General features: G+C 48.5%; 1 protein-coding gene across 3 annotated transcripts; it reads left to right on the top strand.

The window, feature by feature from the left end:
• The first annotated feature begins 18,222 nt into the window (after positions 1-18,222).
• Positions 18,223-25,608, top strand: PHF24 (PHD finger protein 24). 3 transcript variants are annotated; one of them, XM_040963690.1, is made up of 8 exons: positions 18,227-18,274; positions 18,386-18,604; positions 19,278-19,463; positions 23,743-23,821; positions 24,127-24,332; positions 24,618-24,778; positions 25,042-25,137; positions 25,442-25,538. In XM_040963690.1, the coding sequence occupies exons 1-8, from the start codon at positions 18,227-18,229 to the stop codon at positions 25,536-25,538; spliced, it is 1,092 nt and encodes a 363-aa protein (XP_040819624.1). The 3 variants fall into 3 exon arrangements, with proteins under 3 accessions (XP_040819621.1, XP_040819624.1, XP_040819622.1); XM_040963687.1 differs by having other exon boundaries at positions 18,223-18,604; positions 25,039-25,137; positions 25,442-25,608; XM_040963688.1 differs by having other exon boundaries at positions 18,227-18,604.

Raw genomic sequence — 25,608 nt, 5'->3', positions numbered from 1 at the left:
ATGGGATGCTAGCTGCTGCAGACTGAGGCTTTTTGTGCTATGCCATGGTGTTGGCCCCTCTGTTTCACTATCAATTTACCCACAGTCAACCTTGATTTTAAAAATATAAAATTAAAAATTTCAGAAGTATTTAAATTTTGAATTGTACACTGGTATGACAGTGCATAATACATCACTTGGGCTTCCTCTATCCCATGTCAGAGTGCCTGGGTTCAACACCCAGCTCCACCCAACTCCAGCTTCCTGCTGATGTGCATCCTGAGAGGTAACAGGGAATTTGGTGCCTTCCACTCACCCTGGCTCCCAGCATCATCCTGGCCCAACCCCACCTGTTGTGGATATCTGAGAAGTGAGCCAGTGAATGAGAGATTTGAGACTCCCTCTGCATTTCAAACAAATGTTCACTCACATGAGAAATACAGATGGAGTTCCTGGCTCCTGCCTTCAGCCTGGCTGTTAAGGGCATTTGGGGATTGAACCAGCAGATGGAAGATCGATTTCTCTCTCTCTCAGTCTCTTTCCACTGGTTGGCACAGAGAGCTGAGGACAGTGAAGGGCCAAGACAGGCTGGACCACGAAACTCATGTAACAGGAGCCCACTTGACACTCGGAGGGGCTGTGGCTGGGAGAAGGCTGGGTAGGGCCAGGCTGCAGCATCTGACAGGGAAAAGGCTGAGGGTAGACTGTGTCAAGCAGGGCTGCTGCCTCCGCTAGCACACATAAGATCTGTGGCTGGGAGAGGCCTGGTAGGAGAATTTGGGGAATTCCTCTGCTAGACCACACTTCCCTCTGAGGAACACGGGAGCCAGGACTGGGTGGGTTGGGGGTGGAGGGCCCTGACCTTAGTACCTGATGGTAAGTACAAGAGCCAGGACAGGGTGTGGGTCATGCCCGGCTGGGCTGGGCTGGGCTGCAACACCCACCACTGAGAGCTGAGACTGCAGGTATGCCATACCAGGCTGAGTCAAAGCACCCATCAGCACACACAAGACCCAGGGTTGGGGATGAGCCTGGCATGGCAACTCTAGGGATGGCCCTACTGGGCAGCAGCTCTCACTGGAGAGTGTGGCAGGGAGGGGTACCAGGCCAGAACAAGCTGCCTTCACCCTGGATCTCACCATGGCATGTGATACGAGGCGGCTACCAGGTCTGGAGAAGAGGGTCTGGAAACATATTGCAATAAGGGCCATTGAGGGGATGTTTGACAGATGAATTGCTTCTGAGGGTATATTCATTTGAAAGGCAGATTTACAGAGAGAGGAGAGACAGAAAAATCTTCCATCTGCTGGTTCATTCTCCCAGTGCTCACAATGGAGCTGAGCCAATCCGAAGCCAGGAGCCAGGAGCCAAGAGCTTCTTCTAAGTCTCCCACATGAGTGTAGGGTCCCAAGGCTCTGGGCCATCCTCTACTGCTTTCTCAGGCCACAATCAGGAAACTGGATGAGAAATTGAGCAGCTGGGACATGAACCAGTGCCTATACGGGATCTCAGTCCTTGAAAGTGGAGGATTAGCCAATTGAGCCATTGTTCAGAGTCTCTTCTGAACCTGAGAACTTACTGCATTAAAAAAAAGAATTTGATTAATTTTGATAGTTTATAAAATGTAAATAGCTATGATAAGTTAAACAGTCACTATGCATTTTCCTTAACCAGGTACCCCCCTCCATGAAGTAATTTCTCTCCCTTTTAAGAACTTCCATGTTTTCATTCCTCTACTGAGAACAACTCATTTTCCGCTTTGTATTATAATTACGGTTCTCTGTCAGTGCCTGCCTCCTCTCTGAGATTATAGCTCCAGGAGCAAAAAGGACCAAGGCCCACGCATACTCACCCCTCCTTGTTCTTACAGCCATGTTTGGCATACTATAAATGCACAATAACCCCCCCCCCTTTTTTTAATGAAAGACGGTATTAGCCATCAGATTCCCATTGTGTTATATTACAGCCTCCTCTTGCAGCAGAAGCCTGTCAAACAGCCTAGAAACAAACACTTCTCACACCCCAGAGAACTCCATGAAACTGTCGGTGTGAAGTCATATTAGAGATTAGAGGGCCCTCAGATTATAAGGAAATCGGCCTTCTCTTTACTGTTAACGTCACACAAGACAAGTAAAGGACATCGGCTCCCAAGAAATACGCACACATCTTTGGAACACCATATATTGATTAACATCCTCTCCCTCTGCAGGGCCAGTATAATAAATAGGATCTTGGGTTTGAGGACAAAGCACCAGCTTTCATGTATCTTCCATCACACGTTAGTTTCAGGACCTCAGGGAAGTTAGGGAGGCTCTCTGTACCAGTAGCAGCAAAATGGAGTTGCCAACAGTGCAGGACTTTTGCAAGAATGGCGTGAAACAGTGACAACAAACACAATTAAGGCCTGGGGAAATGGCGTCTAGCACTTGGTATTGGGACGTGACGGCAATCCATAGTGCATTTACCGTACACGCACCACTGCACATGCCAGGACAAGCGCAAAAGACATTCCTTCCAAATCCCTGATAGCATCTAGCACAGTGGATGGCAAATGCTAGCTGTTCTGACAAGAGCAATGATGCTTGCGCTATAGAAACCGAGCCAGCACAAGAAAATGAACATAGTTAAAAAGTAAATGCGATGCATTTAAACGAAAAGGCCCTCTGGTCCTGCACCTATCCTCAGTTATTTTCTTCGAATCAGTTGCTAGGTGCCTTATGATTTGATCTCTGTTTTCTTGCTCTCTTCAAAACATGTTCTGTAGTTTGCTGTAACACGCGGTACAGCCCTGACAAGCTACAAGCTAGTCTCCTGACAAACTAGCTGTCTGGAGGCTGGGGGAGTTGAAGTTGCTGCAGCAAGAAGCGGGTTAGGCGACTTGCGGCTGGCGTGGGAAGGCTAATAGTTTCAGAGAACCGCACAGCGTATGGGGCAGCCTAGCACTTGCTGCAGGCTCATCTAGGCATTCCGGAGGCCAGTGAGGTGCGACCAAGGTGAGCGCCCCAACACCAGGGTCGGGAGCCTGCAGACCGGCTTGGGCAGCTGCTAGGGCCGGCCGGATGACTCATTCTCTCTACCCGGGGAATGCGCAGCTAGTGACCGAATCCACCTGGACCCTGCCTGCGCCGCGGCTCTAGCCCCAGCACCGGGCGGCCGCAGCATCCCCGGGGCGCCTCCGCGAGGCCAGCACTGACCTTCTCGCAGGAGGCCAGCAATGGCGCAGTCCCCGCGCCGCAGTGCCTCGGCGCCTCAGACCGCGGCTCCTCCGAGCCGGCTGCCGCCCCCCGGGCGAGGGGAAGCCGACCCGGGGCTGCCGCGGCCGGGCGCCGTGAGGGCGCGGGGTGCGGGCGCACGCGCGGCCGCCGCGCGCTGGGGGCGGGGCGGTGGGTGTGCTCCGGGCGCGCGCGCCGCCGCCTCAGCCGCCCGCGCCGCCCGCTGCCGGCGCTCGGCCCTGCACCTCGGCTCCAGAGCCGCCGTGGGCAGCGCGGGGCCGGCGGCGTAGAGTCCGCTAGCCCCAGACCCGCGTCCCGCACGCAGACTGTCCGGGTAAGCGGGGCCGCGGAGGGCGGGAAGCGGGCCGGCGCCCTAAGGTCAGGGGCTGCAGACAGTCCCTTTGGGGACTCCGGGGTGTTGATGTGTGGGGAATACTCCCCCCAAAGGGATCCCTGTATGTGTGGATGAATCCCGAATGACAGCTTCCTCCGTCTCCCCGCCCCGGGCGCCCACTGAGGCGGTGCGGGGAGCCGCCGCGTTGGGAGACCCCGGGTGTGGATGGAGACGCCCGGGGCGCTGCCTGCAGTGTTTAGGGCGCCGTCCCCAGGGAGACGTTCTGCGCGGCTCCCGGAGCCAGCGCGGAGGTGGTCGCTGGAGTTGGCTCAGTAGAAGGACCATCCCAGAACCTGTGGGAGACGCAGGAGCCTGTGTGGTGATGATGCACACCTCCCACTCAGGGAGACCCGCTAGATAACAGAGGACCTTGGCTTGTGCTCCAGCACCTCTGCCTGGGGACAGGGGATCCTGCTGCGGGCTGCAGGTTGCCAAATCCAAGTTCGTTGGACTTGACCTCCTGGGAGGGTTTCCTGTGCCCTGGCTTGTGTCTCCTCAGAAGAGTCAAGAGTGGGTGCCTTGTGGCTCCCTTTCCCCCTCCCTCCCTGTTAGGGCTTCCCTTCTCCAGTCTGGGAAGTGCAGTGGATGTACAGGGTTCAGGGGAGGGCTAGAATGGCAAGGCCTCTGAAGCACAGAGGAGATTTGAACCCTCATGTTTCATAACACACAAGGAAGCAGTAAGATGAAGTGAAATGACTGACTGGAAGGGAACTCCTTTGAAGGAAGGAATGCATGTGTGGGATTCCTGAGCAGCAGTGTGCCAGGCACTGGGTTTGCTGGAGTCCTCTGTGCAGCCCTTAAAACTGCCTTGTGAAATGATCCCTCTTTCACACAACGAAGTTCTTCAGATTCAGGGAGGTTCAGTGATTTGTTCAAGATCACAAAGATTAGAACGATGGAATTTGTTCTCCTTATTTCATCTGGGAAAATAGAGTATCCAGGCGAGGCAGCTGATAGAGTGGATGTCTGTTGATGGATGGCATTGAGGTGCCAGGCCTAGGACTTTGATTCAGGATATGCTCAATGAATGTGCTGATTAAACAGGGCAATGGGAACAGCTTAACTGGAGAGGAGAGCACCGCACCGGTTGCAGAGTGTCGCTGCTTGCCCTGGAAGCCCCAGTACAATGATGCCTTAGGGTGGTGGCTCTGGACCTACCTGAGGCCAGAGGAGTGGTGTTGGACAGGACTTACCCTGGTGAATCTGAGGGACATGTCAGGGAGCAGAGTGTCTGGAGCCCACATTCCCACCAGAGATGTTGAGAGAGAACCAGAACCGCTGGTAGGAAGCGTGATGCCAGCTGTCTTTATAGCCCACTGACTCTGTGCACCAGGCGACCCCAGTAATGGCCATGGTGATGACACTGAGGACACTCTGGCCTGCCTTGGCCCAAGGAGGAAGAGGACAGGAAAGGTGCAGGGCCAGAGCAGCCTTCCCAGGAGTGCAGTAGGTCTGTGCCTAACACGGTGAGGCCCTCTGGCCTAGCCCCACGTTTTCTTTACAGATGAATCCCGGGAGTTCAGCTTGTGGCCCAAGTGCTGACTTCCTGTCCAAAAATACAGCCGTGAGAAGGCCAAGCAATGGAAGCCACCATAGAACCATCCTGGAAGGGTTTTCCTTGTCCCCTTCCTCCCTTCATTGACACAGCCAAACCTAACGGAACCTTCGTTTAATAGAAGTACCCTCCTTGGGATCCCAGAGCTGCATTGTGATGAGAGAAACAAAGCTAGTTGACAATTGGCTAAATATTTTTAATTCGGTGATGGCTGGCTGAAGGATGGGTGTGGTACTTCAAGCTCAGCGGAGTAAACTGTGAGGAAGGCTTGTATTGGTTAACACATCCGTTGCAAAGGTGTTGATAATCCTCTCTCAACTCAAGCCCTTGTCCACCTCCATAACAGACTAAATCCAACCGGGGTCTAGATGAGTCTTAAAGAAGTCAGAAGAATCAAGCCTGCGAATAGAATCTCTGCTCCAATTCAGAGGTTGGCTGTTGAAGTTTTATTCCTTTTCATTGAGGGCTCTTGGCATCACACTCTCATCACGCTGGAAGGTCATGCTATGTGTATCTAGATGCTCTCCATTTCTTGGACCCTGAATATCATTTATTTGATGTCCAGCACTAGATGAAAACATTAAGGTTTCAGAAATCATAAGAATACTGCTTGTCTTGTCCCTTATCACAATATGAGCCTGAAAATCAAATTATTCCCGAATGTGCATAAAGGCATTTTACCAGGTGGCTTTAATCTAAAAAATGCTCTCCCAAGTGAAAGGAGAGGATGGCTTGCCCTGTTTGACTGGAATGTGTGAATGTGTCTAGATTTTACTGTCTGGATTTTCCAGCCTTTGATCTTGCACTTATTCTCTGATTACATTCCTGTGATTTTTCATCTTCCAATATTTGCCATGTTTTTTCCAGTGCTTCCTTTTCCTAGAACAGGAATTGTAAGACCCTCCCAAGCTCATTTTTTTCCAGTGCACCTGTTCATAAGTGGATCATATTTATGCAAATAGTTGCCTTCTTTTTAGCTACAGAATAGATTATCTTTCAATCCCACATGCTTCTCTCCAGTAGCGCTGCTCAGTTGCTGCTATCTTCATTCCCCAAAAGGATGTGTTCATTTCTGATGGGAATGTCATTATCTTAATAACCGGGAATTGCTTAGCAGCTTTGGACCAAGAAACCGAGACCATCAGAGTCCAGCTGGAGACATGTTTATTTCCCCCATTAGAGCATCCTGCTCCACTCCCCCCTCCCTTCCAGCAATCTCCTCAGAGACCCACATACATTTACTAAGTGTGCTTACTTGGCAGACACTATGCTGGCTAAATATGAGAGTTTCTTGCCCTTGAGGCATTCATATGGAATCAGTCTGCATTTCTTTAGACATTTATTGTAAAGCTTAGGAAAAGTAATAGGAAATGTACAGCGCTACAGCAAAATCAGTGTAGGATCTGCTTTTTCCCAAGCATCATTGGAACTCAACTGCTGGCCTGTGCCACCTTTGGCAGTCGTATGTAGGTAGCCCCCATGCCATTGCCCTGCCAACATTGTTTGTGCTCATATCTTTTGGGTGAACAAGCCACACACTTGCCTTCCTGTGATAGTAATAGAATTTGTGTTCTTCTATCTCTTTATGGAATATTATAGTTTGTGAAGCCTTTTACATCCATGATATGTTTGATTTGAGAATGTTTCGTCTTGCTAAGGTTTCACTGAAATGGCATTACACATGGCCCCTGGCGTTCTCTCTCTCTCCCTCTTCTCTCTCTCTCTCTCTCCCTCCCTCCCCCCTCTCTCTCTCTCTCCCTCTTCTCTCTCTCTCTCTCTCTCTCTGATTTTTGAGGTTTGTGAATCTCCCATAGGGAAAACCCCAGTGATTCACTGCAGGCACACCTACCAATGCCTGGGCTGTGGAGTAGAGTCTTCTCCTGGGTCATAAGGCCAAGCAATGCAGTCATCATCCCAGGACTTGTCAGGGCTTCCCCTCATCTTGGCTTCAGAACACAATTTTCTGGATTTTTTTTTCTTCCCTGAAATTCAAATACAAATTCCCTTTTAAACACAGGTTTAAGTGTACTATCTCAAACCAGTTCTTTGGGCTGATGCTAACTCAGATTTCCTCACCTATTTCTATCCAGCATCCAGGCTGGCTTCATACCATCTAAATTATGACGAAGTCTCCATATAGCTCTCTGCCTTGGCATGTGCTTTTACCTCTTCCTGGAATGCCTTTTTTCCCCTTATCTACTGGGGTAACTCCCACTCACATTCAAAATTTAGCTCAAGCAACACATTTTTTTTTCAATCCTACACTTATGCCCCCTACACATGAACATACTCACTGCTTTCTCACAGGCTGGGTGGGGTTCCATTTGTTCATTCTGCCAACAGATATTAAGCACCTGATTGTGCCCAACACACAGTAGGGTGAATTCAGCAAATGTTTGTAGACTCAACCAGCAAGTAAATGGAGGTGATTAAAATATAATAGCTGCCTTAAATGGGGCTGCATCTGTGCTTCAGGGTGCCAGAGCAGAAAAGAGGAGTGCCCTTCCATCTTGCTGAAGAGCTCTGTTTACTCAGTGCAATCACAACAGCCAGTCACGGCTGGCATTGATGTGCCTTCGCTGTCGCTCTGCTTCTGTGGGAGCTCAGCACTGTAGCTCTTAATGAAGACTCAGCCTGGGCCCCCCTGAGGCCAAAGATGATGCCATAATTTTGTTCTCATGTATATTAGAATCTTTTGAGCATTCTGTAAATATGAAACAGCAGCAGGACCTTCCTCATGCCTCAGGAGTCTTGAGCTGAAGCCAGGAAGACAGTTTTATTCCATCCTTAGTCCTGCTGCTCCTTGGAAAAACCCAGGAAAGCCATGTGCGGTTGATGTGACTGTGTCTTCCCATATAAACAGAGGTGAAGGGGCATGGGGAGGTACCAAGTAGAACCCCTGAAGAGGTTTAGACTTGAAAACTAAAAGTAGTCCATAAGCTACTGCTGGGTGACAAAATGGCTGCATAGGAACAAGCACCCAAGAACTCTGTAGTGAGACACTGCCAACAGCCAACTGCTGGAAAACAGTAGGACTGCTGGAGGCTTGGGCTTACTCAAAGGACGGTAGAGGATGAGAGGGTTCTTCTTGACTTTACAGTCCCAGGATTAATAGTGATGTGCACAGTGGACTCAAAGCCTGTGCTACGGAGTCTGCCTGTTTCACAGAACCCTGGTTCTGCTGACTTTCCATGGCCTTTGGCTGGTCACTGTCTCTTTTAGGGGCGTTCCCTAATGCCTTGAGATAATCCTTTAGACACATATTTTCAGGAGCCAGTTAGTGACCATATTGAACATTTTCACCTGCATGTACTGGTGCTGCTCATTCTAAGTTTCTCCAGTTCAAACCCAACACAGAGCAGATGAATTTTCAAGTTTCCTATTTGTGCCCTTGAGGGAGCCACCCTACTGTAGAGCCAGGACACATTCCACAGCCCAGTGTAAATGTAGGGGACTCTTGATTCGAGTAATATTGGTCCCTCTTATCATTGTGATTGAGGACACTGATTGAGTTTGAAGTTTCATTTCACAACTCCCCAGCAGATTGAGAAATCACCCATATTTATGGTATGGCTATCTGTTTTTATCCATAGGAAATGAGATGAAAACATAGTAGCTGAGGTGATGATGACTGTGGAGTTTCTAGAATTGCATTTTGCAAACAGTCTGAAGAGTTTCTGGCTAACTTTGATAAAGAGAAAGGGTATAGACATTGTGATCTCAAGTTATTATATTCTTATTAAAGGTATATTTATTTTACTTGAAGAGTTACAGGGATTGGTGAACAGATCTTCCATCTACTGAATTGCTCCCCAAATGGTTACAATTACTAGAGCTGAGCCAGTCCAAAGCTGGGAGTCAGGAGTTTTCTCCAAGTCTCCCAAGTGGGTGCAGGGGCCCAAGCACTTGGGCCATATTCCACTAGTTTCCCAGGCCGTAAATAGCAAGTTGGATCATAAGTGGAACAGCCGGGCCTCCACACAGTGCATATACAGATACCGACATCACAAGTGAACGACCTGCACTCTACACTACCATGCTGGCATCTCAGATGAATACTTTACATTGGGCCTGGCACAAGAGCCTAGTGGCTAAAGTCCTTACCTTGCATACACCAGGATCCATATGGGTGCTAGCTCTAATCCCAGCTGCTCCACTTCCCATCCAGCTCCCTGCTTGTGGCCTGGGAAAGCAGTCAAGCACAGTTCAAAGCCTTGGGACCCTGCACCCACAGGGATACCCAGAAGAAGCTCCTGGCTCCTGGCTTCAGAACAGCTCAGCCCAGCTCCAGTTGTCACGGATACCTGGGGAATGAACCACCAGATCAAAGACCTTTCTCTGTCTCTCTTTCTCTCTGTAAATCTGCCTTTCCAATAAAAACAAATAAATCTTAAAAAAAAAATCTTCCCATTGCCACGTCAAACGTTTGCAGTGTTCATTAGACATAGTGAGAATCCCCTAGACTTTTCCCTCTTCATCTCAGTGAAAAAGTGAGATTCTTTTTCCTTCCTATTCCACCCACTCTGGTCAGGTCCCCCTGTCCCTGCCAAGGCTTCACTGGCCTAGTTCCTGCTGGGGAAAGCTTCATAACCTCCAGGCTCTTTGTCACTGCCATTCCCGCCCGTGTCAAGAATCAGATTAAAGCAAGCACCTAGGATTTAACACACTGTATGAGGAGGACTGTTCCTCAGGCTCACACAGCCATGCATCTTCATACAGTGCTTGGGAAGAGAGGTCCCCTGCTGCCCTCCCCTGCCTTATTTCTCCACGAGCTTTTACTACTGAGCAACCCTCCTCCTGCTCCCCCCCACTTGCCTTTATAAACAATCCCTCCGCGTGGCTGGCAGGTACTGCGCTGAGAGTATGTGTGTTCTGCCCACACACATTCTAGGCTGCCTACATGTGTCTTAGTGCCTGACAGATAGCCTCAAGACAGCCTTCTCTTTACCTGGAGAAAAACTCTGGCTGCCCCTGTTTTCAGTGCTTGCTGTTCATAGAATCAAATGGCCGCCTTCTGCTTTCTTGTCTCAGTGTTTTGTAAGGACATTTACTCCTTTCCCCTAAGGGTTTTCACAACCCTTCCCTTGGTACCAGATTCCCTGACAATCACATGATCCATGGGACAATATTTTTTTAAAATCTTGTTTTCGCCCTTGTTAGGCAGGCAGAAAATCCCAGTCCCACCCATCAGCCAGAGAAGGAATCATTAGGTTTAATTTGTGGTCTCTTGGCAGCTGATTTCCTTTTAACTCACTCTTCTTCCTAGGACTTCTTCCAGCACAGGAGAGGCCAGGCTTTTCTCGCCAGGCATTTGTTTTTATCCTTCAGTAATCACTACCACTTGTTTCTCTAGAAATTAGAGCTGATTGTGTTAATTTTTCAAACACCCCAGGTGCACATCTTTGATATTCCAGCACACTCACTTTTAATCAAGGCATCTTTTCTATACAGATTTAATCCTGTTCATTAAGCATTAGGAGTTTTAGCCTCACTCTTAAGGCTCAATTTTACTGTCAAAATCAAAGCCAGGTCAGTTCAAAATTGTTTGAGTCTTACTTGGATTTTGATCATTTTCTTTTAATGATCTTGTTCTACATTTTCTGCCCTTACAGGCGTAAAGTGGTCTAGAAAATCGAACCATCTTCAGTGAAAGGAGTATCAGTTCTTCAAGTCATCTGGACTGAAAAGTGTTTTTTTGTTCAGTTGCATTTACATTTGTTTGAATTCAGTCTTCGTTGAAATCCCTGTAAGGATAAACTCAATCCTATTGCAATGACATCATTAACGTTTGAGATACCATAATAGCAGCTCTTGGGATCTTTACAGAGAATAATTGTATGCTTAGGCTGAATAATGGAATGTAGCAAAACTACAGTATGTTGAGCAGTGTCTGTGGTTGGTTGGCTGATGCATTATCAATGACTCAGTCATTTGCAGTGTAACCCTCCTTATTGGCTGGTCTTTGTTCAATAACTCCCGGTACATCCTCTGAAAAAGCCAATGCACACTATTGATTTTCCTCTAATGAATTATTCTTCAAATGTGAATCTGAAGATCTCCAAATAAGTATTTCTAAACTTTTTTTGATCCATACCTTCTTTCTGATAAACATAAGTATTATTGTTGTTCTCTAAGATTTTGGCTATAACTTCGGAGGGGATTGACAGCTAGTACTTTGTATCTCTAGAATCCAAGAGAATGCTGAGGAGCTGTGCTGTCTTGTGGTCTATGTCATACACACACACAAAATTCACAGCTTTTAACATTTGATTTATAAATATAACTATAGTGTTATTGATATGTCATTTTAACCCACTCATTTCTCCGCTCCTCCTGGAGTTTCTAGCACATACCCCAACCTGCCCCAGGATTCAGCCAGTTCACCATTTGAGTATCCTTGCTCCAGTCTTTGTGTTTTAAAAAATGGAATCCATTTTATTATTTTTTAAAATAACATGACTATATCACAAGTCATTATTTAGCCATTTCCCTGTTGAGATTGTTTCATCAGTGAGAAAGTCCCCCATTATCAGGGCAGACCTTAAGCTTAATGTGGTTAAGGCACTGCTTGGGATGCCCAAATTTCCTAGCAGAGAGCCTTGATTTGGGTCTCAGCTCTGCTCCTGGTTCTACTCCCTGCTAACGCACACCCTGGGAGGCAACAGGTGTCAGCTCAAGTACTGGAGTCCTTGCTACCCAAGTGGGAGACCCAGATCGAGTTCCTGGCTCCCAGTTTCAGCTCAGGCCCAGTCCCAGCTGTGACTGACAGGATATGAACCAAAAGCTACAAGGTTTTTCTCTCTCTCTCTTCCTCCCTCTCTCTCCCTTCCTCCCTCTCTCTCCTTCCCTCTTTTTTATTCCTTTTCTCTCCCTGTCTTCTGCTGTGTCTCTCAAATAAATAAAACTAGTTAATTATGTTTTGAGCACACCTAGCTCAGAGAAGATCTGCTGGTTGTGTGGAGTGGGTTTTCTCTAGTCAATGATGTTTAGGTGGCTGTCCATCACTACTACCCTCCAGCCACATGAATAAACTGCTCATCTTGCACTGCACCATACGCGAATCCTTCCTTAAACTCATCTTTTAAAGGTCATCATTTTTAAAGGTTAAAAGAAAATAAATATAGTTATTTAATTAAAAAGTTAATATGATTACAAGTCTGGATTTTTTTCAAATTTCAAATTCATGAAATCATTTTGAAGAGTCACTATCAGGGTTGTTTTAATGAAATAAGATAAGAAATATCAAGGAGAGGGCCCGGCGTGGTAACCTAGCAGCTAAAGTGCTTGCCTTGAACGTGCCTGGATCCCTTATGAGCGCCAGTTCTAATCCTGGCACCCCCACTTCCCATCCAGCTCCCTGCTTGTGGTCTGGTAGAGCAGTCAAGGATGGCCCGAAGCCTTGGGACCCTGCATCTACATGGGAGACCTGGAGGAGGTTCCAGGCTCCTGGCTTCAGATCAGCGCAGCACTGGCTGTTGCGGTGACTTGGGGAGTGAATCATCGGACAGAAGATCCTCCTCTCTGTCTTTCCTCCTCTTTGTATATCTGACTTTGCCATTAAATTAAATTAAATTTTTTAAAAGGAAAAGAAAATATCAGGGAGACTCTCATGGAGTATTGGTAAGGGAATGCTCTGTGAATCTTTGGTACAATTGAAGATCAGTAAACGTGTATATACAAGGTCACCACATAAAATGTTTATTCTCTAGATCACAGTCAAAATTTTATTTTAAAGATTCACTTAATTGAGAGAGGAGAAAGAGAGAGAGAGATAGAGAGGAGACCTTCTATCCATTGGTTCACTCTCCAAATGGCCACATATCTGAGCCAAGCCAAAGCCAGGAATCAGAAATTCCATCCAGGACTGCACCTGAGTGGCAGGGACCCAGGTCTGCCATCCTCCACTACCTTCTCAGGCACATAAGCAGAAAGCTGGATCAGAAGTGGAACAGCCTGGACTCAAACGTACTGTGTACCCCAACTCCAGTGTAGGATGCCAATGTCACAAGTGGTGGCTTAACCATCTGTGCCACAGCCGGTCTCCAACAGAAAAACTGAAAAGCTTCTGACTTAAGGTTTCTGAGGAAAACCTATTGATTCTGGAATATGTAATTTCTCATAATAATAATAAAAAAAGAATACAGTGACATTGTGTATCAGTTTTACATTCTTCCTCTTGATGTACCTCTCCACTGGAACAGAGATCTCACCTCACAGCTTATTCATAGCGCTCTCTTGTTGCTCATGAGGCATCTGGGTAATGGCTGAGAGTATAGGCCCACCTCTTCGAGAAACCCCTGGGGCCAGCACTGTAGCACAGCCAATTAAGCTGCCCCCCTGTGATGCCAGCATTCCTTCTATATGAGTGCCAAAGTCACAAATGCCAACTTCCAAACCTGTCTCTGTTGATGCTCCTGGGAAAATAGCAGAGGGTGGCCCAAGTACTTGGGCCCCTGCCATCCACATGGGACATCTGCATGGAGTTTCACTCCCATATGGGGAGTGAACCAGTAGATGGAACAGATCTCTCTCTCTGTTGCTATGCTCTTCTAAATAAATAAATGCATTTTTAAAATCTTTTTTAAAGATTTATTTATTTTTATTGGAAAGTCAGATATTCAGAGAGGAGAAGAGACAGTGAGAAAGATCTTCCGTCCGATGATTCACTCCCCAAGTGAGCACAACGGCCGATGCTATGCTGATCCAAAGCCAGGATCCAGGAACTTCTTCTGGGTATCCCACACAGGTACAGGGTCCCAAAGCTTTGGGCCGTCCTCGACTGCTTTCCCAGGCCACAAGCAGGGAGCTGGATGGGAAGTAGAGCTGCCAGGATTAGAACCAGCGTCCATATGGTATCCCAATGCGTTCAAGGCGAGGACTTTAGCTGCTAGGCCACGCCGCCAGGCCCAAATAAATGCATTTTAAAAAGAAAGAAAGACCATATGTTCCAACTACATTCATTAACTGATAAAGATCTGAAGCCCAAAGCAATAAAATGGCCATGTTCTAAGTCGCAGAATAGCAAATTCAAAATTGAAGTAAGTCACTAGGTTACCAAATCAGGGGTTTTTTAATTACAAAACTTTAGGGAAATTTTAAAGTACATAATAATAAAAGTGAAAACTATACATGCATTGTTTTTTATACAAATTTTGGGCCCAGCATGATGACTCAATTGGCTAATTCTCCATTTGTAAGAGCTGGGATCTGGTGCTGGTTCCTGTCCCAGCAGCTCCACTTCCCATCCAGCTCCCTGCTTGTGGCCTGGGAAAGCAGTCGAGGACGGCCCAAAGCCTTGGGACCCTGCACCCATGTGGGAGAGCCAGAGAAACTCCTGGGTCTTGGCTTTGGATCAATAGTTTTGGCCATTGTGGCCACTTGAGGAGTGAATCAGCAGGTGGAAGATCTTTCTGTCTATCCTCTCTATAGATCAACATTTCCAATAGAAACAAGTAAGCCTTATAACAAATTGATTACCAAATAAGCATTTTAAACCTTTTTTATTAATATATTCACATATTTTAAGCATCTTTCCCCATCAATAAATATGATTCTGCTTCAGTATCTTTCATATACGGTTATCCCCAGCACCATAATGTATCCATTCCTTACTGTCCAATATTTTATTTGCTTCTGTATGAAAAAAATAATAATCATAATTTTTATGAATATAGCTTTTATTTCTGGATTAAAAGATTTTACTTCTAATTATAAGCTGTCAGTTATCCACTGAAGTATGCTTTAGATGATTTCTTGAATTTGCTCAATAAATTCTTCCTCAGTGCATCTCCTTTGCCATCTCCTTGTAAGACAGGCACTTACTACTTATTGAAAGTAAATATTTCTAGGCAATAAATTTCAGTTTCACAAATTGACAAATATAGGGTGGTGGATCTTGCTGGTCAGGGTCTCAATTGTAGGATTTGGGTTTCCTTGGTAACAGCAAAATGACAGGGAAGAATTTGTGGTGTGTATTTGGAGTATTTCTGGAAAGCAGGCAAGACTGTCATCAGATAGCGTATGTATTAAGGTATAATTTAAAAGTCAAAAAGACTTTACAACTAATTAGTTAGGAAATGTGTATTAAGCATCTATTCTGTTCCAGACACATGGATAAGGCAATGGCAATAGGCATTGTGCAGAGTGAAACAATCTAATAGAGAAAACTGACATCAATCGGATAATCATCCTATTAATATGTAAGGACAGGGAGAAGCTCTCCAGATCAGAAGAGCGTGGTCCTGTGGGCTCTGTGAGCAACCTAGAGTGGAGTCGGCAGCAGCTTCCCCAAGGAAGTGATACTTAGCTGAGCTCAAAGGTGAATAGGCACTAAAGGAGTGGAAAGGGACATTTAGAGGTCCCAAAAATAGAAGAAGCGTGACAAATAAAGCCTGAAAGAATGCCAGTAACGTTAGAACAGAGAGAAGGGAGGACAGACCAAACAGGTTCCATGCAAGCTATGCAAAAAGAACTGGTTTGGGAGGTGATTTTAGGGGTGGTAGAAGCCACTGAAAAGTTAAGCAGGGGATCACATGGTGCTTTCATGTGTCAGGGACGTCTTCATTCAACATACATGAAACCCAACTTCAATATCTTTTTCTTTTTCTTTCTTTCTTGCCTTTTTGCTTTCTTGCTTCCTTTTCATTTGAAAGGTAGAATGACAGTTACCCACTGCTTCACTCCCCCAATGCCCACAACAGCTGGGGCTGAGCTAATTGGAAGCTGAGAGCCCAGAACTCAATCTGCATCTCCCACATGGATGGTGGGGACACAAGAACTTGTCTCCCTTGGTGCATATCAACAGAAATGAGGAGTTGGAAGCAGTCAGTGCCTTAACCCAGGCCCTCTGGTAGGATATGCAGATGGCTCCCATGGTACCACAACCACTGAAGTAAACACCGGCCTCTCTCCCTGTTTCTCTTCTTCCGGTTTTTGTTACTGGCACAACTGTTTCCCTAGTTATTCCACTTAAAACTGCCCTCTCTCCCTGTATGAGTCCAATCAGTTGTCAGTTTATTCCTGAATTTACCTTGTTCTATCTCCATGGCAGTAAATACATTCAGTGTTGTCCCTCTTGTCTATCAGCTCAAACCCTTCCCCTGGCCTGGACACTTACAGTCTTACACTCACTGGCACTGCATTGTCTCCCGTGCACTGTCACATTGCCCCCCAGAGACACTGAGGATATGTCCCTACCCACCCTTCAGGGTCCACTGTGACACCTGGCAGTGTCACCTCACCTTCCTCTAATACTCCAGCACTTTGATTTCTTTGAATTCTGATCTTAGGTAGCCTGAATGGTGAGCTTTTGATCTCCTGTTTTTCATTTCCTGTGATAGACAGTGACTGGCACATGGTCCTGCTCAGGAAAGCCTTGATTATGATGGATTGAGAGCAAGGCTAACATGGACTCATGGATCCACTTCGAGCTGACTCCCCTGAGGCCCCCAAGTGAGGAAGCAGCAGAACAGATTTGCACAGTGTTAGGCCCTCACTTCCGGGGTGCAACGGTCCAGTAGAGAAGGGCAGGGAGAACTTTATTGTTTAGCCTGTTAAAGACATGGACCTTTCGGGCCTGGCGTGGTGGCGCAGTGGTTAAGGTCCTTGCCTTGCACGCCCGGGATCCAATATGGGCGCCGGTTCTATCCCGGCAGCCCCACTTCCCTTCCAGCTCCCTGCCTGTGGCCCAGGAAAGCAGTGGAGGACGGCCCAAAGCTTTGGGACCCTGCACCCGCGTGGGAGACCCGGAAGAGGCTCCTGGCTCTGGATCAGCATAGCATCGGCCGTTGTGCTCACTTGGGGAGTGAATCATCGGACGGAAGATCTTCCTCTCTGTCTCTCCTCTCTGTATATCCGCCTTTCCAATGAAAAATGATAAAAATAAATCTTTAAAAAAAAAAGACATGGACCTTTCTGAACGATTTGGAAAATCAAAGCAGAAGATGTGAGTGACATTGGCAAGTACCTTAGAGGACTGTTAATAGGCAATGCGTTTATGATACGCATGCAGAGAGGCAACATCCCTAGTAATCCAGGAGAGCAAAAGAGTAGTTGTGATCTTGACTGCATAGATTGGGGTGTGGAGTTTCCTGACTACCTAATGGAGGAGTCCTCTAAAAACCAGAGTTCATTCTAACTTTAAAAGTAGATACTGAGTGAGGATTATCCATGGGTGGGTTGCACAAGGAACTTACTAACAGTGCTTTGGCCTAAGCTTTGAGTTTTCCTGTGGGGAAGAAAAGAAACTGTGGACCTGAGATCTCCAGTTATCTCAAAATAGCAGAGATGTGGGACTCCCGGGCCAGGTTGTCTTCAGGACAGAAAGGAAGACAGGATGCCTTTTTACTCATGTTGTGTTTTCCAGATCATTCAGCACCATTAATCCCAGTTTTTTTATGTTTTCCTCATGACAATCCTATGAAGTACCATGAGCAATAGGCCTCATTCTGTAGATGGGAAAACACAATCATGAGACCAAGTCAAAAGTCGAACAAGGGTAGGCATTGGTTTATTATTATTATTGCAAAGGCAGATTTACAGACAGAAGGTAGAGACAGAGAGAAAGATCTTCTACTCACTGGTTTACTCCCCAAGTGACTTTAACAGCCAGAGTTGAGCCAATTCGAAGTCAGGAGCCAGGAATTTCTTCTGGGTCTCCCACACGGATACAGGGTCCTAAGGCTTTGGGCCGTCCTTGACTGCTTTCCCAGGCCACAAACAGGGAGCTGGATGGGAAGTGGAGCAGCTGAGATATGAACTGGCGCCCATATGGGATCCCAGCACACACAAGGCAAGGATTCCTGCCTGGTCCCTGGCTCTGGCCTCTACCTAACCTGGCTACTGGGGAAGCGCAAATGGGTGCTTTGTCTTTTCTGTCTCTCTCCCTCTTAGGTAGATAGATAATCAATTCATGGTCTTATGACTCTTCAGTATATACTGTTTCTACTCCACCATGCTATTGAGTTCTAAGGGAGGAAGAAACTATTCAATCATATCTGCCACTTTGGAAAATAGTTGAAACTGATTGACCCAACATGTTTAGCCATTGGCTGAATCTGAGCTCCTCTTCTTTTCATGTACAGAGCCATGGGGGTGTTGATGTCCAAGCGGCAGACAGTAGAGCAGGTACAGAAGGTGAGCCTGGCTGTGTCTGCCTTCAAGGATGGGCTGCGGGACAGGCCTTCCATCCGACGTTCAGGTGACCTGCCGGGATCCCGCCGTGGGACCGTAGAGGGTTCTGTTCAGGAGGTACAAGAAGAGAAAGATGCAGAAGTCGGCACCATGGTGATCCAAGAAGAAAGCAGCGTCAACCGTGCAGCCTGGGAGAGGCTCCGACATGGCCGTGGGATAGAACCCGAGGAGTTGGTCAAAAGTCGACATTTCACACCCCCCGCCTTCACCCGCCCCACCAGGAAACTGGACGATGACAAGCCTCCAGACATCTCCTTAGAGCCCAGAGAGCCCGTGAGTGTTCCGGGGGGCGGGGTGGGGGAAGGAGCCTTGAGCAGCCCTCCTGAGAATCAGGGAGACCTGAGTGTGTGGATGAGGTGAGACTCAAAACCAGAGATGTGGAGCTGAGTCTAGAACAATTTTTGAAATCACTTCCACAAGAATAAAAGTCCTAATTACATCCTGGGGGAAGCCTTGGTAAAAATTGTGGGGCACTAAGTGATAAGGAGAGACACTATGGCAGGTCTTCTGTCAACCACAGGTTCTCAGCTACAGTACCAGTCCCTGTAGGAGGCATCTGGAAATTGAGGAGGGGAAAATACAGGGAGGTCAAATGCCTGGATTTCACCATTGGCATTTATTGCCAAGAAAATCAGGAATGCTACATATCTTGCAATGCCTGGGACCATCTCTCGTAAGAGATTCTTCCTCCCTCCACCCCTGCCCCCCAAATGCCAACAGTGTCCCTATTCAGGAACATGACCCCAAAACCTTTAGTAACTGGGAGAGCCCCCTGGTTCTTGTCCTGTGGAAAGAAGGCTCTGTCGTGCTAACCCTGCCTTCAGCTTCAGCTGTCCCTCCAGGCTACCCCAGGGACACTCAGCCCCATGCACGTAGCTCTGTGCTTAGTGGCCCTAGTTTCTGGCTGCCAGCCCTTCAATCTCATCGCCATTTACTCTCTTCCCAGGTTGTCAACGACGAGATGTGCGACATCTGCGAGGTCTGGACGGCTGAGAGTCTCTTCCCATGCAGGGTCTGCACCAGAGTTTTCCATGACGGCTGCCTGCGCCGCATGGGCTACATCCAGGGAGATGGTGCAGCGGAGGTGACCCAGATGGCCCACACGGAAACAGGCTGGAGCTGCCACTACTGTGTGAGCCTGCCCTGCAGGGTCCGCGGGCTGCTGCACAGCTGAGGCCTTGGCACTTGGCCTACAGGCCCAGGAACGCTTGCTTCTAGGAAGTGATCGCAAGAACTTCCTGATACTACAAGTACCCTGGAGGCAGGGTGGGGTTTCTCAGCCTTACTGTCGCTGACGTTTGAGGCTGGATGATTCTTTGTTGTCTCCCACAACACTGTAAAGTGTTTCTGTAGTGTTCCTGGCCTTTCTTCCACAAGGTGCCAGTAACACACTGCCCCTATTTGTGACAATCAAAAATATCTGTACAGAATACCAAATGTGCTCCAGGGCAATAGCAGGGAGTGAGGCAGAGGGCAGAGAACCACTGGGTTAGAGTGTCGAGGGGACAAAGTGGGGCTTATTGGACACACTCGTGAACAAGCAACCTGAGACCCTAACCAGGTTGCTTCCCACAGGGACACAGGCTGTCCCAGGGAAATGTCTCAGTCCTGACATCCTCACTTGACTCACCTCCTTGTAGAAGCATCTGTTCTTCATTTCTTAGGGATCATCATATAAATAGCAAAGTTCTGACTTTTAAATATGTCTGTGTTTGAAAGGTAGTGTTACAGAGAGAGGAGGAGACAGAGAACTCTTCTGCTGGCTTACACTCCAGATGGCCACAGGGCTGGATCAGGTCAAAGCCACGAGCCTACATGGGTGGCAGAGGCCCAGGCACTTGGGCCACCATCTGTTACTTTCCCAGGCACATTGGCAGGAAGCTGGATCAGAAGTAAATTGGCCAGGACTTGATCCACCACTCTGATATGGGATACTGGAATTATAGAGCAAGAAAGATCTTCCATTTGCTAGTTTACTCCCCAAATGACCGCAATGGCCAGGGCTAGGCCAGGCCAAAGCCAGGAGACAGGAGCTCTGTCTGGGTCTCCCACATGAGTTAGGGACCTGAGCACCTGAGTCATGTTCTCTGCTGCTTTTCCCAGATACATTAACAAGAAGCTAGATCAGAAGTGGAGCAGCCAGGACTTAAACTGGTACATACAGGATTTAGCACTTCATGCAGCAGCTTTAACTATGATGCTACAGCACTTGCCCCTGCCTTCCAGGTTTGGTTTATTTTTGTCATTGTTTTGGTGTTTTGTTTTCTTTTGTTTTGAGATTTATTAGGGTTTTTTTTTTTTTTTTGAATGGCAGATTTTACAGAGAAAAGGAGAAACAGATCTTCCATCTGCTGGTTCACTCCCCAGATGGCTGCAATGTCTGGAGCTGAGCAGGTTTGAAGTCAGGAACCAGGTCTCCCATGCAAGTACAGGGGCCCAAGACTTTGGGTCATCTTTGCTGCTTTCCCAGGCCATAAGCAGGGAGCAGGATGGGAAGTGGAACATCCAGGACATGAATCAGCCCCCATATGGGGTGCTGACGATGTAAGACCGGGGATTAGCCAATTCAGCTATCGTGCCTGCCCCTCCTCCTTCTCTTAAAACCTGTCCTTCCTCTGTTCTGTAACTGTTAATAGTAACAGCATTTCCCCCTTCCCATCTCTCAAATCTAGCAAGTCAACATGTCTACCGGTCCTACCTCTAATGGCTCTCACATTTTCCCCTTATTTCTTCTTATGCCTTACAAGCACATCATATCTTAGCTACATGATGTCTGTCTCCTGACTGGCCCTGCCCACAGACCATGCCTTCTGGCCCATTTTCCAACAAGCAGAGGCCTGACATGGCACCCCTCCCTACACACACACTTAAAAGTCCTTCAGTAACCTCCTTTGCCTTCATAATGAAAGCCTAATTGGCAGGGCTCAATGATGGGCATTTAAAGTGCTTCGAAGTCAGGCTTCCTCCTGTCCTTTATCACGCCTACCTCTGCTCCGCACACACACTCACTCATACCGTGCCCTCCACCACACTGAACTTGTCACAGTTCTTCATGCATGCCCTTGTGCTGCCCAGTATATACTAAAAGAATACAAAAGAATAGTTTGTATTCCTTATGATATTCACAAGTGAATACTCATGAAGTGTCAGTTCCTGTTTTTTACTGATGCTGTAAAGGAGGAAGGAGGGGGGCGGAAATCTGCTAGAGAGATGTGTGCCTTGAGGACTGCATAGTAATTTTAACAAATTATCAGTGCTCACTTGGAATTAAATCTTCTGTGGTACCATAAAAAAAAACCCTCACTTGGCAGGGAAGGCATTTGGCCTAGCAGTTAAGACATCAGTTGGCACTGCAGAGGGAGGCTTGCTGGGATTACCTGATGCCATGCACTCACAGCCTTCTACAGAGTTAAGCCTCTGACACCTCAGCGTCCTCCCCTGCTAACCCTATAGCCCCTTCAAGCTGTCAGCCGCTCAGCTGCTAGAGTTTCACAGATTAGGAACATGTGTTGGAATAAGGGTTGAGGGAGGGAGACGGCAGATTCCTGGTCCTGTGTGTGACAGGGGAGGTGTTGTGTGAGCCCTTACTGGAGCTGACGTGTCAAGGCTGGGTTGGGCTGGGTAGAGTAGCCAGTAGGCCTGCCCTGCTTTGGGGGTGGCTTAGTCATACCCTGCCTTGGACACATAGGAAAATTGCTGTCAAGCCCCAGGCCTGCCCACAGCCTCATCCCAGTGGTTCTGGCGCAGAATCCTGAAGCCTGGAAGTAGGACTTGAAGCAGTCACCCTCCCGCTGGAACTCCCTTAATGGAGTCAGGTCATCTCTAAATGGGCCCAACTTGGAGCCGTCGTGGACACAGGGACTGACGGCTGAGGGTGGCCTGGGGCCTGGCAAAGAGAATATCATAGGCCTAGGGCTGTAATGAGAGAGGACTAGGAATGTTAAGATCCACAAGAGTCTGTCAGAGAACCAGCAGTTAGCTAAATCTCTAAACTGAGTAAATTAGCTGGAAAGTACCCCCAGGTGGGCAGAGGGAGCAGTGGCTGAGCCACCTCCTAAGTGCCTAGGATGGAGTCTGGCACACTCCTGTTACAGCCTCCTGCCAGTGCCGCCCCCTCCTGGATGTGGCATGAAATGACCCACACCACTCACCTCTCCACATAGCTCCTTCCTGGCTTCAGTTCCCTCTGATCATTATGGGCTCTTGGGGCTACTGAACCAGCAGATGGATGCTCTCTTGAAACAGATTTTTTAAAAAGATTTATTTTTATTCTTACTGGAAAGTCAAATATATAGAGGGAGAAGAAACAGAAAGGAAGATCTTCCCTCCATTGATTCATTCCCCAAGCAGCCACAAAATCTAGAGTTGAGCCAATCAGAAGCCAGGAGCCAGGACAGGAGCCTCTTTTGGGTCCCCACGCGGGTGCAGGGTCCCAAGGCTTTGGGCCATCCTTGACTGCTTTCCCGGGCCACAAGCAGGGAGCTGGATGGGAAGTAGAGCCACCGGGATTAGAAGCAGTGCCCATATGGGATCCTGGTGCATGCAAGGCAAGGACTTTAGCCACTAGGCCACCACGCCAGACCCCCAAACAAAAAAATTTGTTTAATAAATTAAGTTGTTGGTTGGGACACCTGCATTCCATATCGTAGTAACTGGTTTTCAGTTCACCCTCCATGCCTGAGTCCAGCTTCCTGCCGGCACACCCTGGGAGATGGGGGGTAATGGCTCCTGAAGCTCGATCCACTCCTATAGGAGACTTGAATTGAATGTCTATCTCCCACGTTCTCCCTGGCCTGGCCCTGGTCACTGCAAGTATTTGGTGAATGAACCAGTGAATGAAGATCTCTCTCTCCCTCCCTCTCCTCCCCATCCCCCATGTCAAGTAAACACAATTTTTGCAAAATATCTCACTTGGGATTTGGAAGCTTGTCATGATGACATCTCTTTCAAACCATTCTGGGGTTATTTGAAGCGATCCAGTCCACCAGAAGCAAGGTAAAATTTTGGGTTCTAACTTTGAACACAACCTATTATCAAAGCCAGATACATAATGTGGACAGAGATGGAGCTGCTCTGGTGGACGGAGCGGGAGAGCCACAAGCTTGCCCACCCCTCATCCCGTAAAGCAGCTTCCCACGGCCCTTCCAGGAAGCCCCTAGACTGGCTTGGGGCCTGTGTCAGCTGGAGTCAGGGTAACTAGGTAGGTTCTGGGGGACATTCTATCCTAGAATTACCTGAGCAAGGCATGTCCCCCTCCTGGGGCCTCTGTCTTCTGAACATGAGCAGGGGACACGAATTCCCCCAGATTAGAACTGCCTTCCCATGGAAGTATTACGTGTTCCCATCCATCCTGGCACTTTGCCTTTCTTCCTGGTCTGCGTGGCCACTGACTCAGCTCTCCCTGTTTTCAGGACAACCTCAATTTGCTGCTGACTGAGGAAGAAATGTACAGCCTCACAGAAACATTTCAGCGGTGTAAAGTCATCCCTGGTAAGGCAGATGGTGCATCCAGGATGGAGCAGACCTGGGATGGTTCTCCTGGTGTCTGGAGGGACCAGGAAAGAGTTCAGGGGAGGAGAAGAAAGGCTCCTTGTTCCCAAGTTGCTGGCCAGAGGAGTCCCTCACCCCATCCTACCCCAACCCCTCAACCTGCACAGCCTGAGTCACCCTGGCTATGAGAGACAGGGACTTGAACAGAGCTATGGTTATTGGCCACTGAGCGTGTCCCAGAGGTAAGCAGAAATGCCCAAAGCTGAGCAAGGGTGGGCATGACCAGCAAGAGGCACTTCCCACAGATTGCTCCCTGACGCTGGAGGACTTCCTGCGCTTCCGTCACCAAGCAGCGAAGCACGGAGAAAGTGACAGGGCCCTGAGTGAGGAGCAGGAAGAGCAGGCGGCCCGCCAGTTTGCAGCCCTGGACCCTGAACATCGAGGCCACATAGAGTGGCCTGACTTCTTGTCCCACGAGTCCCTCCTGCTTCTGCAGCACTTGCGTCCTCAGGTGAGCCCCAGCTAGACTGAGAGCCCATGAAACACTGGGTGACAGAGGCCTGGGGATGTGCAGGGCAGGTGGGGGAGCATTGAGTGTTACCTGAGCTGGGGCCAATACCAAGAATGGGATCTACCTTCAGTCTATGCTACGGGACCCAGGGCCTCAGCTGGGGAAGCCACCCTAGGAGGAAAGATCAGCACTGGGCCAGGCGCTGCCAGAAAGACCCTGGGCAACTTCTAAGGGAGGCTGCAGTCTCACCTCGAAGGTCTTAACTCATCTCTTTTTGCCGCCCAGAACTCTCTGCTGAGGCTTCTGACCAGCAAGGAACGGGAACGAGCCCGGGCTGCCTTCCTGGCAAGGGGTAGTGGGAACACCATCAGCGAGGCTGAGTGCCGCCACGCCCAGCACTCTTGGTTCTGCAAACGCCTCACTCAACCTGCTTCCGGCAGTGTCAGGTCTGCTCTGCTCCATTCCCCTGCCTGCCCCACCCCAGCCTCTCCCAAACCCTCCTCTGTGCATGCCACAGTGGTCTCTCCCATAACAGCCACAAAAAGATCCTTTGTATGTATGAAGAACAGTGAGTGGTCCCAGCCAGGGCACAGAGCAGATGGTAACATCTTTGCTGATCTGTGGCAGAAGAGTCACTGGTTCACCAGCATTCAGAGGAATCAGACCTTTCCCTTCTGGGCTTCTAACCAATTGTCCTTGTGCCCAGCAGTGTCAGCCATGTGGGTCCCATTGCAGACAGCAGCCCTGCCAGCAGCAGCAGCAAGAGTCAGGACAAAGCCCTGCTGCCCACAGAACAGGAGGCCAGGTGAGTGGTCCCCTAACCCAGCAGGCTTTACCCCTGGCCCCCAAATGTGCACAAATCTAGGGAAAAGGAGACATAGTGCACCCCAACCCCAGAACTGCCAACATCCATCTCAGAATCCAGGTTCTGAAAGCCCACGGTCGGCCCCCTAAGTCTCAGGCCAGCCAGCTGATCTGCCGGCCTGCTGCACAGCCCACAGTAACCATGTCACACAGCACCCAGAACTTCCCCAAGCCCTGAGTAGCTGAGCCATGCTGCCAACAGAATCCTGTCTTGTGAGCCTTCCTGCCCTTTCCTTCCACCCCAGATACGTGGACTGGCCCACCTTCCTGCGAGAGAATGTCATATACATCTTGGCCGCCCGCCCCAACAGTGCTGCCATTCACCTGAAACCCCCGGGATAGCATGGAGTGGACAACGGCGTCCTTTCCCGCCTTTCCTCTCTCCCTGCCCCCCACCAACCTCTGGCGCTGA

This window comes from Ochotona curzoniae, unplaced genomic scaffold, assembly GCF_017591425.1.
Source record: "Ochotona curzoniae isolate NIBS_2020 unplaced genomic scaffold, NIBS_Ocur_1.0 scaffold_3208, whole genome shotgun sequence".
NCBI classification, from domain to species: domain Eukaryota; kingdom Metazoa; phylum Chordata; class Mammalia; order Lagomorpha; family Ochotonidae; genus Ochotona; species Ochotona curzoniae.
This window is presented reverse-complemented; position numbering and strand designations above follow the sequence as displayed.